Genomic DNA, 19,314 nt, shown 5'->3' on the forward strand with positions numbered 1-19,314 from the left:
TACCTTCCCACCAGAGTGGTACCTCTTTATCTACTTGCACTTTGTCGTGCTTTTGAATTGCCAGGTTGGCAGGAGCAGGGACCGAGCAACGAGAGCTCACCCTGTTGCGGGGATTCAAACCGCCAACCTGCTGATCAGCAAGCCCTAGGCTCTGGGGTTTAACCCACAGCGCCACCCGCATCTCCCACCTTATAAGGTAGGACAGTCATTATTCTCCCTCTGTTAAAGAAGGGAATGAGAGTGCATGAAGATTGATAGGGGAGTCTGAACCAGCAGGCTTGTCTTGTGGTCTTAGCGACAAAGAGGTACAGGCCCAATGCAGTCACATAATCATAGAACTGCAGAGATGGAAGGTATCCCAAAGGTCATTTAGTCCAACCCCCTGCAATGCAGGAAACTTTCACCCCATATGGGGCTCAAACCCACGACCCTGAGTTTTAAGAGTCTCCTTACCAGCACTTCCACTATTAAAACCGACAGATTCCCATTTTACTTTCCAATACAAAGTATGTGGGGCTTTCACCACAAAGGAATTAAGCCTTGAGCAGTAGTGGGAAAACTGTGACTCTCCTGATCTCCAGCTCCCATCAACCCTGACCGTTGAGCACACTGGCTGCCCACTGATGGGAGTTGGAGTCTAATTTCTGCATTTCAGGGGGTTGGACTAGATGACCCCTGGGTCCCTTCCAACTTTACGATTCTATGACACCTGAAGGGCCACAGGTTCTCTACACCTGACTTATTGCTGATCCACTCTGCACCCGTCGAGAATCACAATGAATGAGAGTGCTTCGTTTATACTAGAAGGATACTGAACCAAATTTTTCCACCATTCATCTCTTAAAATGGAAAGGGACAGCAGTAGATTTCTCTGCATGCAGAAGGTTCTGGAGTTAATCCCTTGGTCGCTGTGGGTTAAACCCCAGAGTCTAGGACTTGCTGATCAGAAAGTCAGCGGTTCGAATCCCCGTGATGGGGTGAGCTCCCGTTGCTTGGTCCCTGCTCCTGACAACCTAGCAGTTCGAAAGCACGTCGAAGTGCAAGTAGATAAATAGGTACCATTCTGGCGGGAAGGTAAACGGCATTTCCGTGCGCTGCTCTGGTTCACCAGAAGTGGCTTAGTCATGCCGGCCACATGACCCAGAAGCTGTATGCTGGCTCCCTCGGCCAATAAAGCGAGATGAGTGCCACAACCCCAGAGTCGGTCACGACTGGACCTAATGGTCAGGGGTCCCTTTACCTTTATCTCCAGGTGGGGCTGGAAACATCCCCTGCCTGAAACCCTAGCGAGCTGCTGCCAGCCAGTGTAGTCAGTATTAAGCTTGATGGACCAATGCGTCCAACTTAGCATAAGGCTGCTTGCTCTCTAACGGATGCAGCGGCAATTCTTAAATTTCAGAGGATCTTTAAAAGCCATTACATGGGTGGCCGTAGTAGCGCAGCACAACTTCCTGGGTCTTTGCTTCTCCGGCGACATTCTTGGCCATGCACTGGTAGACGCCTTTGTCCGACTCCCTGGTATCTTGGATCATTAATGTTCCGTCTTGCAGGAGGTTCAGACGCCCATCATCTTGCATGTCGATCTCGTTGCTGAGAAACAAAGGAAGATTAAACGCTCCAAATCTGGGAACTCCTGGGAGCAAGAAACTGTCATGTTAGCTCAGCCTAACCAAGAGTCAGCCAGGGGCATCCCTAGATACGCTAATTCAAGAGATAGATATGCACATACCGTATTTTTCGCTCTATAAGATGCACCAGACCATAAGATGCACCTAGTTTTTGGAGGAGGAAAACAAGAAAAAAAATATTGTGAATCCCAGAAGCCAGAACAGCAAGAGGGATTGCTGCGCAGCAAAAGTAACGATCCCTCTTGCTGTTCTGGCTTCTGGGATAGCTGTGCAGCCTGCATTCGCTCCATAAGACGCACACACATTTCCCCTTACTTTTTAGGAGGGAAAAAGTGTGTCTTATAGAGCAAAAAATATGGTAATTGTCTGTAAAGCTAGGGACAGGAGTTGCTCAGAAATCAGAACTCCTTGATATTTGGACTCTGATAGTCCTAGAATTTTGCGTATAGTGACAGCAGCTGCCTTGTGCTTCTGTCCTGAATATTGCCACCTGCTCTGTTCCTGCATTTGATGTGGAAATGTGGGGAGCGCAAGGCAAGACATCCAGAACTGCCACTGACGTTGGCTGTAATGTCAGGACCCATGTACCTACAGGACCGCCTCTCCTGGTATGCCCCGTGGAGGACCTTAAGGTCCACAAATGAAAACACTTTGGAGGTCCCAAGTCGCAAGGTGGTTAGATTGGTCTCAACTAGGGCCAGGGCCTTTTCAGTACTGGCCCCTACTTGGTGGAATGCTCTGTCCCAAGAGACTAGGGCACTGGGGGACATGACATCTTTCCGCAGGGCCTGCAAGACAGAGCTGTTCCGCCTGGCCTTTGGTTTGGACTCAGTCTGACCCTTAAGTTTCCCTCCCCTTAATATGGGCTATTAAAATGAGGCTGCATTTTAAATTATATTTTAACCTGTATTTTAAATTGCTTTTCTCCCCCCCCTCCCCATTATGTTTTTATTGTAATTTTACTGGTGTTAGCCGCCCCGAGCCTGGCTCTGGCCGGGGAGGGCGGGGTATAAATTATTATTATTATTATTATTATTAATTTTAACTTGGATAACTTGTGCTTGAGCCTTGCTTTCCCCTCCTCCCTCCGCAGCCCTTCTTCCTCGTGTGTCAGATCTTTTCAGATGGTGAGCCCAAAGGCACAATCCCCAAGATTCTCTGAGGGGAGGGTCAGATCAGAGCCAGACTGGTTTATGCCTGTGCTCCTTCTGAGAGAGCACTCTTGCGTTCTGGCTCAGCTGGGTGAAAATCGTGCAAGACTTACTTGTTGTGGAGCCAGATGATCTTGGGCTTGGGGTTACCTTCTGCTCTGCAGATGAAATAGACGGTGTTGCCCAGGGTGACATCTGCGTCTTGTGGCTCGGTTGTGATGCGAGGCCTCTCTGAAAAAGACCGCGAAGGGTGCCCCACTTGAGAAGTTGGACTGCCTTGTTCTAGCAGGTCAAATTACTCGCCTTTTCTATGAATTCAAAAGCCCCAGATCCAGTGGCGTAGCGTGGGTTGTCAGCACCCGGGGCAAGGCAAGTAATTTGCGCCCCCTAACCCATGGATTTACGCCCCCTAACCCTAACCCCCAGATGTTGCATCCGGTGCGTCTGGCCCCCCCTGCACCCCCCACGCTACGCCACTGCCCAGATCCTGCAGCCTTTCAGTGTAATAATAAATAATAATCATACATTTTTATTTATACCCCGCCCTTCCCGGTTCAGAAAACCAGGCTCAGGGCGGCTAACAACAAATTTAAAACACTTAATTGATGCAACAAAAACAGCATGAAATACAGTATAAAACATGAATAACAATAAATTCAGAATTCAAAAATCAATTTAGGGGGGAAATCCATCCAATAAATATTAGATGATCACCAGGGCAAGTTGGCTAAGTTAGTCCTATTTGGGCCAGAAAGGAGACCAGGGGAGAATTAGCCGTGGGATCCCAGAGCGGGTAATCTTCATAAAAAGGGGAGGGGGAGGGAAGGAAGGGGAATAAAAGATCAGGCTAAGTTCAAATTGAAAGCCAGGCGGAATAGCTCTGTCTACAGGCCCTGCGGAAGGAAGTTAAATCCTTCAGGGCCCTGGTCTCATGGGTCAGAGCATTCCACCAGGTCGGAGCCATCACTGAGAAGGCCCTGGCCCTAGTGGAGGATAATCTGACTTCCTTAGGGCCCGGGACCTCTAAACTATGATTATTCATGGCCCTTAAGGTCCTCTGCGGGGCAGACCAGGAGAGGAGGTCCCATAAATACGAGGGCCCTAAGCCACAAGGTAATTACTCCATCCCCTTGATGGTTTTGGGCTCTTCAAGATGGTGGCATATCTTCTCATCCCTGCAGCTTCCATTTCCTTTCCTATCCCCCCTCTTTAGCCAGGAACGGACCTAGCAGTTAGGTGATGATATGATACCACCGGTTCCATCACTGCTCTTTACCAGGATGGTGCAAAGGCAAGGTGGTATTGCAGTGTGCCAGCTTCTGGGGGCCGAGCTCTTTCGGGGGGGCCCAAATATTTGTGGGCTAGGGGCCCCTATGTCCAAAAAGCACAGAGGCGAAGCGTGGAGCCAACTGAAGCACGGCTCCAGAGGCTGGCTCCTTCTCCTCTGTGGAGACGAAGGTGCGCTGAAGCAGCCACCTCCTGGTGATGGTGCCAGGAAGAGGCAAAGGAGCTGTCTGCTCCTGAAGCCTTGCGATGGCCGCATTTGGCTCCGCCCCTGGCTCCTCCCAGTGTCCGGATGTCCGAACATCGGGAGGTAAATGTCATGCGTGAAGTCACACACGGGACATTGTTCCCTCCAGTCGCCCTTGCAAGCTGGCGCCTCTGCTGGGCTGTATGGGTAAACTGGCAGCAGCGCCCTTGGGCCACGTTATGTATTAAATCAAATGATCTGCCAACATCTCTCTCCCTGCCTTGATTTAGGAAGGACCGGGGTGTGTGTGTCTTGATTCAGAGTGAGGCATTCTGGGTAGTGAAATATACTTGGAGTCAAGAGTGGATTTCATGCTCTTTATTCAGCTCATAGTGGTGAGGAGGAATGGAAGTTCCCCCAGAATGTCTGCTTTATATACATTATTTACACAATGGGCCCCACCTGATTGGCTAATTCCGGGATTCAGCTGTAGGCCAATCAGGTTGCAGATTCACTTCGACCTGGAGCTCGATTGGGTGGCTCCTGTGGACCAATCAGACTGCTGCATTCTGGACCCTATTGTTCTAGGACCAATCAGACTGCTGCATTCTGAATCCTATAGTTCTAGGACCAATCAGACTGCTGCATTCTGAAATCTATTGTTCTAGGGCCAATCAGACAGCTGCATTCTGAATCCTATTGTTCTAGGACCAATCAGACTGCTGCCTTTTGGTTCCTATTCAACTCAGTACATAACAGGTAGGATGGCCATGAAACGCTCCTACAGCACCAAGGTGGTTTGATGCAGCGGTTAATGATTCTTCAAAGGGGAAGGTGCAGTTTCAAGTTATGGCAAGGTTATGCGAGGCACTGGATGCCAATGAAATAAACAAAACCAATATTACGGTGTCTTTGGCAGGGCGCTCACCACAGTTGAATTCTTGGGTGGTCAGGGTGACGATGGAGCGCCCCTGAAGCTCCCTTGGGTTCTCGCAGGTAGCTGCCGTCTGGGTGTTGCCCTGCATGGTAAATTTCCTCAGCAATTCTGCCAGCCACATCAGGTCACAATCGCACAGCAAGGCGTTGGAGTCCAGCCGCCTGAGGCAAAGAGGTGAAGGAAGAAGAAGTGGAGATTATAATTGCCAGAGACTTCCCGGTAGCCTCACGGGAATGGTGACTTTGCACTCAAGACCCCAAAACTCTCCCCAGATGAACCGACCCAGACCCTGCGATCATCAACTGAGGCCCTTCTCCATATGACCCTCTCCATGGGCAGAAGTTCTCCCACCATCTCAGGCAGGGCTTTTCTAGCTTGGTGGGCCAGGATCTTTTAAACGAGATACGGTAGTGAAATATACTCAGAGTCGAGAGTGGATCTCATGCTCTTTATTCAGCTCATAGTGGTGAGGAGGAATGGAAGTTCCCCCATAATGTCTGCCTTATATACATTATTTACACAATGGGCCCCACGTGATTGGCTAATTCCGGGATTCACCTGTAGGCCAATCAGGTTGCAGATTCACTTCGACCTGGAGCTCGATTGGGTGGCTCCTGTGGACCAATCAGACTGCTGCAGTCTGGACCCTATTGTTCTAGGACCAATCAGACTGCTACATTCCGAATCCTATTGTTCTAGGACCAATCAGACTGCTGCATCCTGAATCCTATTGTTCTAGGACCAATCAGACTGCTGCATCCTGAATCCTATTGTTCTAGGACCAATCAGACTGCTACATTTTGGATCCTATTCAACTCAGTACATAACAGCTAGGGATGGAAACTTGAACCTTCTGCGATTTGTGACCCCATCTTGAAATTGGTTGGGGGCAGTGGCAGGTGCCCAGGGGGATTAGAGGGCTGGCTGAACAAATTAGCATCTTGCCCACCCACCAGCATGGCTTCTTGAGAGGTTAAGTTTATGTGGGACTGACCATGGGTCTCCCACATTTAGCAAAGCCACACAGCTGCGTCCAGTTGGGACCAGCTTTTTCCTCTACCCAGAATGATGAATTGTTCTTTGCTGCAGCGATTATCCACTTACAGGCGTTTAAGTGATTCCGGTTGGGTGACAGCGCCCGGCTGGATTCTGGAAATCCGGTTATTGTGCAAGAAGCTGTATGGGGGGAAGTGAAGAGAGTCAGAACGTTAGCCGGGTATTCTTTGAGGCCATCTCCCAAGTGACAGGCAGAGACTGTCCCTGGGTGAAGTTTTAACACACCTAGGTGTGCTCTTTTCAAGCACCCCTCTCACTGGACCAAGCTAGGCATGATGTTAATGTTAGGAATACATTCTTCACGAAACAGATAAGGTTCCTTTAAGTTTAAAAAGCATTCCAGAAGTTCCTTCAATGTGTGGGAGCGGCACTCCATGCTTAATTGGTGTCAGCTGGAGATGCAATTAAAAGGAGGAAGATGAGTTTGCAATTTGAGGCACGAGGAGAGCACACATACGCTGCTAGTACGCATGCTTACAGCTAGTTTGGATGTATGGTAAAGTGTGCTGCTGATACTATGAGTTTGCGATATCAGGACTGTTTATTACTAGACTGAAAGTACAGTTGTACCTCGGGTTAAGTACTTAATTTGTTCTGAAGGTCCGTTCTTAACCTGAAACTGTTCTTAACCTGAAGCACCTCTTTAGCTAATGGGGCCTCCTGCTGCTGCCGCGCCGCTGGAGCACGATTTCTGTTCTCATCCTGAAGCAAAGTTCCTAACCCGAGGTACTATTTCTGGGTAAGTGGAGTCTGTAACCTGAAGTGTCTGTAACCTGAAGCGTATGTAACCCGAGGTACCACTGTATACCGTGCCAAAGAGAGGAAGAAGGACTGTATAGTTTGTAAATAGTAGTAACTGAAATGCCAAATGCTTGCACAAAGTACAGTGGCACCTCAGGTTAAGAATTTAATTCGTTCTGGAGGTCTGTTCTTAACCTGAAACTGTTCTTAACCTGAAGCACCACTTTAGCTAATGGGGCCTCCTGCTGCTGCCGCACCACCAGAGCACAATTTCTGTTCTCATCCTGAAGCAAAGTTCTTAACCCGAAGTACTATTTCTGGGTTAGCGGAGTCTGTAACCTGAAGCGTCTGTAACCTGAGGTGCCACTGTAATTCTTGACTGTGCATTTGAGTATGACTACAGTTTTTGTTGTCTGCCGCCAGGGAAACTCTGCTAGACCCTTTGGGAAGCTGTTATGGTCAGTAACCTCTAATTGCACAAACCACAAATTGACTAGCACGAATGTCACACATACAAACCGCTTGATGATTTTCTGACGACTTACAGCCTTTCCAGTTTGGGCAGGTCGCTAAACGTCTCTGGCTCCAAGGTTTCAAGGTTGTTAAAATGCAGGTAACTGGAATGAAGAAGAAAACAGAACATATGGAACAGATCATTAATTCCCAAAGTGCATGCAGGATCATCCTAGCTTGCCACAAGTAAAGCAGGGGTTGAGAGCCAGGATAGAACAGAGGAGCCCCAGATTCACTCAATGTTCCTGTATTTGATGCATTGCAATCCCATGCAATGCACCAAGTGTGTTATGCCTGCATGCAACTGACTGTTTATGCAGTCTGAAAAACTACAAAACCCATTATGCCATGCAACTGTGGATGAGGAATGCTTTCATGCAAACATCTGGGAAGCTGCGACTTAAACGAGCAACTAAGAATATATTATTATGAATTACATTTATTGGTCGCTTTTTAAACAAAGTAACTCAAAGCGACTTAAAATATATAAGCAAATACATACAAAGGAACTGACATAAAAGGGGGGGCTACAAAGGAAAATATAAAAGACATTCTATTTTTAAAAAGGCAGGATTAAAACATGCCACTAACTCGAGGACATGGATAATTAAGAGACAAAGGCCCGGCGGAAAATGAATATTTGTGGCCGGTGTGAAAAACAATGCAATGATGGTGTAAAAATAATTGTATAAATGACGTTCAGTGCTATGGGTAAATGGGTTCCTCTCTGGAGAAAGGGGACCAGGAATGCAAAATATTCCTGCATGATGACCCTGTAGCAGACCTGAACTCAAATGGACCACCAATCCATCCGGCTGCTCAATGCTTTACAAGACAGTTTCGAATTTTGACGGAAAGGATGGGGAAAGGGCCATAACATTTGAACCTGTTTCAAAGGCTCAAAGCAGAGGGGCTCCTCGTTCCTTTGAACTGTTCTATCTATAATCGACAACTGCTGTGGCACGTGTAGAGCCAGAAGCGCGACTCTCTAAAAAAATGGTATATTTAGAAAGTTTTATGAAAACATAAAGAGCCACTCCTTGCGGCAAAGGCTGATTCCGCAGACTCTTGAGATTATTCTCAAGAAAACTACAAGCGGCTCGTTGAGGGCGCAGAAGTGCTGGACCGTTCCTTCCTAATACATCATCTACAAAGCCGTTGATTATATTTGCTAGCGAGAGATTAGATCTTGGCCACAGTGCTGCACATGAGATCATTTGTGAAGGAGCACATACTTTCCTACATCTCCCCCACGACTCTTTATTTTGTCTATCTAGTGTGCCTTGCGAGACGTTTCTGGTCAGGGACTACGTCATCTCAACAGGACTGGGTTGTGGTTTTTTTACAAAGCAAATATTATTGGAGCTGTTGTGTCATCTCAGAGTTGTTGGGGTTTTTCTAACTCAGAGAATTATTATCCGGAGATCACCCCATCTGCCCTCAACCTGGTGCCTTCCAGATGTTTTGGACTACAAATCCCAGCAGCCCAGAGAGGATGGGGATTGTAGTCCCACCAGATGTGGAAGACACCAGGTTGGAGACAGCTAGGGCTCTGACTTCCTGAATACCAGTGAACTTCTCCCACATTGCAGGCAAAGGCATCTGTGCTTAAAATAAGTCAGAAAGCCCAAGGCGAAGGATTCATCTCTCCACTGTGATGTGTGAGCTCAGCAAAGTGTCAGGGACTGGGCTGGACGCAAAGGAGAGGTGGGAGACACCAGCCAGGGACCTCCCCCCCCAAGGGAACCTCCAGAGGAAGAAGGCTCAGAGCCAGGGGATTGGTGATGGGGCATTGGGGAGAGGTCAGAGGGGAAAGATGGGTGGGAGTAGGTGACGGATGCCAAAGGGGCAACAGGGTTTTGTGAGCGGGAAGAGCCTGTGACAGGAAGCAGTTCAGACACGGAGGCTGAAGCAGAGGAAGGAGGTCAAGAGACTGCAGAAGAATCTAAGGCAGCCTTTCTCAACCTGTGGGTCCCCAGATGTTGTTGAACTACAACTCCCATCACCCCTAACTAGCAAGACCAGACCTCAGGGATGATGGGATTTGTAGTCCAACAACATCTGGGGACCCACAGGTTGAGAACCGCTGATCTAAGGTGTCTGCCTCTCCTGCTGCGACAAGCTCGCCTTAGCCCGGGGTGGAGCTTCATGATGCGTGTCCCAGGGGTGTGGTGCCCAGCAAGGGGGGACCCCCAGCTGCAATGGCACCCCACCAGGATCGTGGTGCCGGGGGCAGTACGCTCCCCCCCGCCCCCTATTCCTCTGCCGGTGCCCTTCTCACTGGTCTCCAAGAATGCACAGAGTAATGAGAATAGCAGAGGTGTGCAGATGCAATTTGCTTGGGAAACATCTGGCAGAGGAGGAGCCTTAGAAAATGTGGAAGGCAAGGACCTTCAGACCTGGGATTTGCCCCTTAAGGGGAAGACCACTGAGCTGTATGTTTGTTACCTTGAATAAAGAGTGAACTTCACTGACAACGGAGATCTGCTTCTTTTATCGTTGACCTGTGTTTGGCTCCAACTCTGACACAAAACATGGCTGGCCGAGGAGACATGGGTAGGCAAACTAAGGCCCAAGGGCCAGATCTGGCCCAACTGCTTTCTCAATCCGGCCCGTGGACGGTACAGGAATCAGCGTGTTTTTACATGAGTAGAATGGGTCCTTTTATTTAAACTGCATCTCTGGGTTATTTGTGGGGCCTGCCTGGTGTTTTTACATGAGTAGAATGTGTGTTTTTATTTAAAATGCATCTCTGGGTTATTTGTGGGGCAAAGGAATTTGTTCATTCCCCCCCCCAAAAAAAATAGTCCGGCCCCCCACAAGGTCTGAGGGACAGTGGACCAGCCCCCTGCTGGGAAAGTTTGCTGACCCCTAGTGTAAGAAAAACCTAAGAGGCTACCTTATACTATGTTCGGCCATTGGTGGTATGTCTAGCTCAGTGGTTTTCAACCCGTGTGCTGTGGCACCCTGGGGTACCTTGAATGATGGTCAGGGGTGCCGTGGGCAACACTGGCCTCTGTCCCTCTTTCCTTCCCTCCCTCTTCTGATGCCATCTTGCGTCTCTGCCTCCCAAAGGCTTGCACAGCTGTTTATTGCAGCAGCCCTGACTATAAGCTCCGCAGGCGAATGGTGCCTCTGGGGGGCATCTCTCTTGGGGGTGAGGGCAGCTCAGAGACTGGGGTGGCAGCAGCGGCTGCCTGGAAGACTCCCAAGGAAAGGGGGAAGGAGGTTGAGGGATCACTCCACAAGGGAGGGTGTTTGAAAAAGGGTGAGGGGCTGCCAGCTCTGCAGGCAAGGGGTGACATAACTGGGCTCCTGAGCTCCACAGGGGAGCCGCGGAAAGAATGTAGTTGGTCAAGGGAGCCGTGGACTCAAAAAGGTTGAAAACCTCTGGTCCAGCTCAATATTAACTGGCAGCAGTTCTCTTGGGCATCAAGTAGAGGCCTCTTTAGCTGAGATTCCTGCATTGCAGGGGGTTGGATAGATGACCCTTAGGGCCCCTTAAAGTAAAGGTAAAGGGACTCCTGACCATTAGGTCCAGTCATGGCTGACTCTGGGGTTGTTGCGCTGCTCATCTCGCTTTTTTGGCGGAGGGAGCCGGCGTACTGCTTCTGGGTCATGTGGCCAGCATGACTAAGCCGCTTCTGGCGAACCAGAGCAGCGCATGGAAATGCCTTTTACCTTCCCACCAGAGTGGTACCTATTTATCTACTTGCACTTTGACATGCTTTCGAACTGCTAGGTTGGCAGGAGCAGGAACCGAGCAACGGGAGCTCACCCCGTCGTGAGGATTCGAACTGCCAATCTTCTGATCAGCAAGTCCTAGGCTCTGTGGTTTAACCCACAGCGCCACCCACGTCCCATAGGGTCCCTTACAACTCTACAATTATATTATTCTAGATCTTCCCCAGAAGATCCTCACAGACAGGTGGCAACTGGGTTGTCAACTGGCCAGAATGTTATAACAAATGGTTCAGACCTCTATTGCAGTTGTGCTCTGAATGGCCATTTGCAAAGAAGAAATTAGCAAGCGATGCTTTTTGTGATAAGGAGATCATCTTTAAGAGTTGCCCAACCAGTGCTCTGCAGCAATCTGCTTCTGAAATCATCATCCTCAAGTTACGTGGATTAAGATGAGTGATGGAAATCTCAACATCAAAGCTTAAAAAGCAGGAGATGTTTAAACGTAGCTCTATCACCACGATAACTAGAAATGTTTGCAAGCTGCCTTGAATCGGCGCTGCCCAGAAAAGCAGCCTAGGAATACCTAAGAGTAAATAAATAAAAACATATTACTTTTATTTCATTTTTCAATCAAAGCTCAGTTTCTCGGGACTCTAAGGAGCGCTTGCAGATGGCGTCTCAGGGGGCTGGCAGGAATCCAGAGGCGAAATTCCATCCCTCGTCTCCATGCAATTTCCAACACAAACCTCGGCCAACTTACAGCTGTTCCAGGGAAGAAAGTCCCTTGAATGCATGCTGCTGGATGCTCTGTATTTCATTCTTGTAAAGGTAGCTTGCAAAGAGAGGGAGAGCGGAAAAGGAGAATAAAATTACATCGGTTGAGAAAAGCTTTCTGGCTGGCTAACAGGAGGGCTGCATTGGATTCAACAGCCTAAAATCACATTATTACAATGCACTCTATGTGGGGTGGCCCTTGGAGACGACTCAAAAACTCCAGTTGGTCCAAAATGCAGCAGCCAGACTGCTGGCTGGCATCCCATTGAGACCACACGTAACCCATGTTTTAAAACAACTGCTCTGGTTGCCAGTTTGTTTCAGGGCCCAATTCAATCTGCTCACACTAGTGCTTAAAGCCCTAAATGACTCAAGCCCCAAATACCTGAGAGACCCTACTGAGTCATGAGATCAACAGAGGATGCCCTCTTGGTAGTTCCTCTGCCCTCAAAGGCTCGGGGCACTGTGTATCAGCGTTGCCTGGGAGAGGGCCTTTTCGGTGGTGGCCCCAAAATGTGAAAGCCCCTACCCACAGAGGTGCGTTTTGCACCATACAGCTTTTGGATAATTCCAGAGATGCACCTCTTTACCCTGGCTTTTGACACTCGGGGCGTATGTTTTGAGGACCTCCCTTATTTTTATGGTGGTAAGTTGTTTTGAATGGTTTTAAGTGTCGTGTTTCAATGCTGCAACCCGCCCTGGGACTGTAGGGTGAATGGCAGGCAATAGGTAAATAAATAACAAAACAGAGGTAACTATCGGCTAGCCTGGATAGCTCAGTCGGTGAGAGTGTAGTGCTGACGATGCCAAGGTTGCAGGTTCGATCCCTGCATGGGTCAGCAGCGTACAGTATCCCTGCATTGCAGGGGCTTGGACTTAAATGACCTCCCAGTCATGGTTTAGGAGGCACTAGGCAGCCTTCCTCAAACCTAGTTCTCTCCAGATGTTTTGAACTTCAGTGGTGCTGGCTCTACAAAGACCTGAGGAACGAGATCAGCACCAAACTCGTACTAACCATCCCAGGGCGCTCAACCACTGCCACAATATCCTTTCTTCTCTCAGATCAAAATGAGCAGATAACAGCAAAGGCTGCTAGGTTCATAGCAGGGGCAATCAGAATAAGGGCCACTAACTGACGGCTGCTTCAGGACTTTAAATTGTGCTTTTATATCAAATTTCCTTTTCTGCGTATACTGTAATACTTTACTGTTGCTATGGCCATTGGCTAATGCGAATAAAGTTTTATCTCTCTCAATGGTGCTGGCTTGGGGCTCAAGGCAGTAGTAAGGTAAAGGTGAAGGGACCCCTGACCATTAGGTCCAGTCGTGGCCGACTCTGGGGTTGCGGCGCTCATCTTGCTTTATTGGCCGAGGGAGCCGGCGTACAGCTTCCGGGTCATGTGGCCAGCATGACTAAGCCACTTCTGGCGAACTAGAGCAGCGCATGGAAACGCCGTTTACCTTCCCACCAGAGTGGTACCTATTTATCTACTTGCACTTTGACGTGCTTTTGAACTGCTAGGTGGGCAGGAGCAGGGACCGAGCAATGGGAGCTCACCCCGTCACGGGGATTCGAACTGCCAACCTTCTGATCGGCAAGTCCTAGGCTCTGTGGTTTAACCCACAGCGCCACCCGCGTCCCTTCAAGGCAGCAGTAGTCCACAACAATCTGGCGGGCTTCAGATGGGCGAAGGCGGCACTAGAATGCCCAGATCTTTGCGGACGGTGTTTGCAGCGCTTGGTGACAATAAACTCCCCACCACCACCCGACACAAGTGAATATTTGCTGGAAGAGGAGGATGAGCAAAGGGCCAGCTGCCGTTGCAATTTCCCATCATGCCCCGCTGTGCCGTGATGTCACTCCAGGGTGCAATTGCAACGAAGACCACCTAAAAGGTAAAGGTACCCCTGCCTGTATGGGCCAGTCTTGCCAGACTCTAGGGTTGTGCGCCCATCTCACTCAAGAGGCCGGGGGCCAGCGCTGTCCGAAGACACTTCCGGGTCACGTGGCCAGCGTGACATCGCTGCTCTGGTGAACCAGAGCCGCACACGGAAACGCCGTTTACCTTCCCGCTTGTAAGCGGTCCCTATTTATCTACTTGCACCCGGGGGTGCTTTCGAACTGCTAGGCTGGCAGGCGCTGGGACCGAACGACGGGAGCGCACCCCACCGCAGGGATTCGAACCGCCGACCTTTCGATCGGCAAGCCCTAGGTGCTGAGGCTTTTACCCACAGTGCCACCTGCGTCCCGCTCATTTAACGAAGGAGCCCTGGAGGAGGGGAGGCCCAGGGCAATGGTGCCAAAAGCGCTGGGCAGGACCCCTTGGCAGCTGAATGAGGATGTCTGCTGCTGACGCCAGTCCTGCTGAGAAGGGGAGTGGAGTTTATGTGCATAGCTAATCCTTTTCCTGCCCGAGATTTTTCAAAAAATAAAAATCAGACACACTTCAAGCTGCTTTTCTGTCCCCTCGAGGGGAAAAAGAGATGGGTATGAAGTTTGGCAAAGCAAATGCAAAAACACAGGGCAGGCAGTGGATGATCCAAACCTCTTTTCTGGCTTAGCGACATGAAAAAGCCAGTTTATCTAATTGTGTTCTGCTGATCAATTACTTAATTAATTGAATGATTAAATTTATATCCGGGCTTTCCTCCCAAAGGAGTCCAGAGCAGAGAAACGTTGTACAACAATACAATAATAACATAAAAACATGACTAAATCATTTTAAACTAATTTAAAATATCTTGAAACGTGTAAGACCTAAAAACCACCCAAAAAATCTAATAACGGGTAAAATGGTTGCATACCCTCACAGCTAATAATTGTGTGGTTGCCAGAAGCAGGAATTTTCAGCCATCAAATGCCTGGGTGAACAGGAATGTTTACAAGCTCCTTCTGAAAGCTAATAAGGAGGGAGGGCATTCCACAAACCGGGAGCCACCACCAAGAAGGCCCTGTCTAATGGTAGATGAATAATTAAGAAAAAAAGTATGCAGCTGCAATTTATTTTCCTGCTCAATATTTACTATGCACATGTGTGTAGCAGGACGTAGATACAATAAAGCAACTGTTATCTGACAAGTCTTAGGAGTGTTTCACTTTCCTGCTACTAATGTTTAGAGGCTGTTGTCACACTGGGCCTCCTTACAGACACTTACAGGTATTTCAAGCTGTCAAGTCCTTCAAAGGATCTTCGTGCAATTTGCTTTATCAGGTTGTTGTTCAAAAGCCTGTGAGAAAATAAAGGAAAGGAAGGCACACATTAATGGATTACTTTGAAGGCGGCAGGCTGCGGTCTCCTTATTACGACTGCAGACACTCCAAGCGTCCCTGTTCTCTAGGGACGTCCCTGCTTTAGAGAAGCCATCCCGGTTTTCTGATTTGATCCCAGAATGTCCCACATTTCCTAAGGATGCCCCTATTTTCACTGAATACGGTAAATGTTGGAGGGTATGGAGATATATCCTAGGGTTGCCATATTTCAAAAAGTAAAAACCAGCACACCCTAGGCTTGCACCTTAGGGTGTAAAAATGGTGTCAGGGGGCAATTTTTCCTTAAAAAGAACTCAACAATTTTGGTGGGTTTCTACAAAAATGCAATTTTTTTTGACTTGCCTAAGATTCAGGACAATTCAGCCCGGACGTCAATTCTGCCTTTGAAATCCTGATAATGTCTGGGAAAATCCAGACATATGGCAGCCCTAAGTTATCCGATTCCCGAGTCATCTGAAGGGAATCATGTACAGGGTAGGGTTTTTAAAAATGTTTAATGTTTTGTTATGTTTTCTTATATATGTTGGAAGCTGCCCAGAGTGGCTGGGGCAACCCATTAAGATGTGTGGGGTATGAAAAGCAAAGTTATCATTATGGAATGGGACGTCCTTATTTTCATTGGAGAAATGTTGGAGGGTATGCGATTGGTGAGGCCATGCTCCCAGACTGTGGAACTCCCTTCCACAAGAGGACAGCCCAGCTCCTTCTCTGTTTTCGTTTTGCTGAGACAATTTTTTTTTTATCTGGACTGGTCTTTGGCCAACAGCTGTCTGTTGTGACAGCGTCTGCTTAGGCTGGGTCTTAGGCTTTTGTGTGTGTGTGTGCTTTTAAGTGTTCTCACCAATGTTTTCAATACAGTTTCTTATTTAATTGTTTTCTAATATTTAAGCTCATTGTGTGTTTTTGTTTGAGGTTGAATCCTGACAGGACAGAAGTACTGTTCCTGGGAGACAAGGAGCGGGCTGGTGTGGAGGACTCCCTGGTCCTGAATGGGGTAACTGTGCCCCTGAAGGACCAGGTGCGCAGCCTGGGAGTCATTTTGGACTCCCAGCTGTCCATGGAGGTGCAGGTTAATTCTGTATCCAGGGCAGCTGTCTACCAACTCCACCTGGTACGCAGGCTGAGACCCTACCTGCCCACGGACTGTCTCGCCAGAGTGGTGCATGCTCTGGTTATCTCCCGCTTGGACTACTGCAATGCACTCTATGTGGGGCTGCCTTTGAAGCTGACCCGGAAACTACAACTAATCCAGAATGCAGCAGCTATACTGGTGACTGGGGGCGGCCGCCGAGACCACATAACACCGGTCTTGAAAGACTTATATTGGCTCCCAGTACATTTCCGAGCACAATTCACAGAGTTGGTGTTGACCTTTAAAGCCCTAAACAGCCTCGGTCCAGTATACCTGAAGGAGCGTCTCCACCCCCATCGTTCTGCCCAGACACTGAGGTCCAGTGTCGAGGGCCTTCTGGCAGTTCCCTCACCGCGAGAAGCAAAACTACAGGGAACCAGGCAGAGGGCCTTCTCAGTAGTGGCACCCACCCTGTGGAATGCCCTCCCATCAGATGTCAAAGAGATTAACAACTACCTGACATTTAGAAAACATCTGAAGGCAGCCCTGTTAGAAGAAATTTTTAATGTGTGACATTTTGATGTATTTTTAATCTTTGTTGGAAGCTGCCCACAGTGGCTGGGGAAACCCAGCCAGATGGGCGGGGTACAAATAATAAATTATTATTATTATTATTATTATTATTATTATTATTATTATTATTATTATTTGTTTGCACCTGGCTTAATTTATGCTGCGAGCCACCTCCGGGAGGAAGGCAGGATACAAATGACATTAAATAAATAAAGGATAAATTTGGATTGGACTTAAACTCCCACCGCCAGAGCAGCATGACCCTGTTCTGGATCAGGGCGCTATGTACTGCATTTTTGCAAAAGATCCACTGAAGAATGACTGGACCAGGCCAAATCCTGCCACCTCATGTAGCCAGGCCCTTAAATTAATGTGCTTGTTTTGCATCCTGCCAAAGAGGGGGGCGGGGAGGGAGGGAGAGAAATGTCTTATCTGCTTCAGAATTCTCCTGTGGTGCCATTTGGAATTTGTCTGCCTCTCTAACTGGGTCAGAGCTGGAAGACCAGCAAGCTCCGTGGCCCAAAGGAAGGCAAATCAAGCTCTGCAGGCAAGGTCAGGAGGACGGATACAATCCTGTCCACGGTCTGGACTCTTGTTTACCTTTCAGCACTGTTTTCGCCATCGTTGTCATAACATTCCTTTCCAGCCCCGAAGCACATGAGAAAACCCTTGCGGTTGTGGATTCCAAGCTAATCTTTTTGGCACTGCACTTCTCTCTTTGGCAAACGAAAAGTCTGCTGTGGAACAGGAAGGTTCTGTACCATTCCAGAGGAGACCTCTGCTGTGGCTCACCTAGGCTGGTTCTTCACTCTCCCATCATCATCATCATCATCATCATCATCATCATCATCATCATCATCTACTGGGTTGTCCCAGCCACTCTGGGTGGCTTCCAACACATATAAAAACATAACAGAACATCAAACATTAAAAACTTCCTAATACAGGGCTGCCTTCAGGTGTCTTCTAAAAGCCAGATAGTTGCTTATTTCCTTGCCATCTGGTGGGAGGGCGTTCCACAGGGCAGGCGCCACCACCGAGAAGGCCCTCTGCCTGGTTCCCTGTAACTTGGCTTCTCGCAGTGAGGGAACCGCCAGAAGGCCCTTGGCGCTGGACCTCAGTGTCCAGGCAGAATGATGGGGGTGGAGATGCTCCTTCAGGTATACAGGACCGAGGCTGTTTAGGGCTTTCAAGGTCAGCACCAACACTTTGAATTGTGACCGGAAACGTACTGGGAGCCAATGTAGGTCTTTCAGGACTGGTGTTACGTGGTCTCGGTGGCGGCACCCAGTCACCAGTCTAGCTGCCGTATTCTGGATTAGTTGTTGAAATATACTCTGAGTCGAGAGTGGATTTCATGCTCTTTATTCAGCTCCTAGTGGTGAGGAGGAATGGAAGATCCCCCAGAATGTCTGCTTTATATACATTATTTACACAATGGGCCCCATGTCATTGGCTAATTCCGGGATTCACCTGTAGGCCAATCAGGTTGTGGATTCACTTCCACCTGGAGCTGGATTGGGTGGCTCCTGTGGACCAATCAGACTGCTGCATTTTGGATCCTATTCAACTGAGTACATAACAGTTGTAGTTTCTGGGTCGCCTTCAAAGGTAGCCCCACGTAGAGCTCGTTGCAGTAATCCAAGCGGGAGATAACCAGAGCATGCACCACTCTGGCGAGACAGGGCAAACCTTAATCAGAGTTTAGCATGTTGGTTCTATGGGGCTGGATATATCCCACACAAGCAGCTTCCTGTGGGAACTGCAGCCTGAATTAAGTTCATTCCTGTCCCACTGACTCACAGTAAAACTCAAAGGGGGAGGGATCTGACCGACTGGCCTGATGCCTTACTATCATCATCTCCACCATCGTGTGGCGTTCCAGTTCTTCGCTTGGAGTGGAGGCATCATCCCTGGGTTGCCATGGCAACCGCAAACAAAGCAGGCTGGTTAAGAGCCAAACGGGACCAGCCAGTATTTTAGATTATATGCAATTAGGCTGTGGCAAGAAACAATTAGCCATCTGTTCCCACAGGGAGGATTTAATATCCGGGGGAAATTGCTCTCCTCCACTAACGTCCCTCAGCATTTGTGTTGTGGCACTGGGCAAGAGAAGAGGGTGATAACATTCTTGGCTCTCCGCTACGAGTCTTCTTGGCCAGAGATCCCTTGATCCAATCCTTTTTTTTAAAAAAAATACCCAGACTTTTAAATCATCCTCACCCAGTTCGAAACAGATCATTGGCAGCTGACTGGTTTTTTTGTTTTGTTTTTAGGGAAAGGGGTTTTAACAGTGCTGTGTTGTTTTCATCATCTGTATTTTGTTTTTTTAATATTGTTCTAATTTTATTATAGATTGTTGTTTTTTTAAGGACCTTTTATAATTTTTTTTAGCTTTTTTGTATTTTATCTGCGTCGTTTTAATTTGTGCAAGTCTGGAGTGG

At 48.4% G+C, this 19,314-nt stretch overlaps 1 protein-coding gene across 4 annotated transcripts in view; it reads right to left on the reverse strand.

Annotated features, from left to right (window-relative positions):
• LOC309534018 (peroxidasin homolog) overlaps positions 1–19,314 on the reverse strand; it is a 79,939-nt gene that overhangs the window by 35,217 nt on the left and 25,408 nt on the right. Inside the window, exons 1-8 of one of the 4 annotated variants that reach the window (XM_082225820.1) lie at positions 17,471–17,673; positions 15,111–15,182; positions 11,942–12,013; positions 7,530–7,601; positions 6,292–6,363; positions 5,179–5,348; positions 2,893–3,010; positions 1,421–1,590 (exon numbers count right to left, since the gene is read on the reverse strand). In XM_082225820.1, the coding sequence (XP_082081946.1) occupies positions 1,421–1,590; positions 2,893–3,010; positions 5,179–5,348; positions 6,292–6,363; positions 7,530–7,601; positions 11,942–12,013; positions 15,111–15,182; positions 17,471–17,529 (805 nt within the window). In that variant the 5' untranslated portion in view covers positions 17,530–17,673. Of the gene's footprint in view, positions 1–1,420; positions 1,591–2,892; positions 3,011–4,055; positions 4,195–5,178; positions 5,349–6,291; positions 6,364–7,529; positions 7,602–11,793; positions 12,014–15,110; positions 15,183–17,470; positions 17,674–19,314 lie in introns of those variants that run through there. The other 3 variants (XM_082225819.1, XM_082225821.1, XM_082225822.1) reach the window with 3 other exon arrangements.

Source organism: Podarcis vaucheri (assembly GCF_965113315.1).
Source record: "Podarcis vaucheri genome assembly, chromosome: 6".
Taxonomy (NCBI): Eukaryota; Metazoa; Chordata; class Lepidosauria; order Squamata; family Lacertidae; genus Podarcis; species Podarcis vaucheri.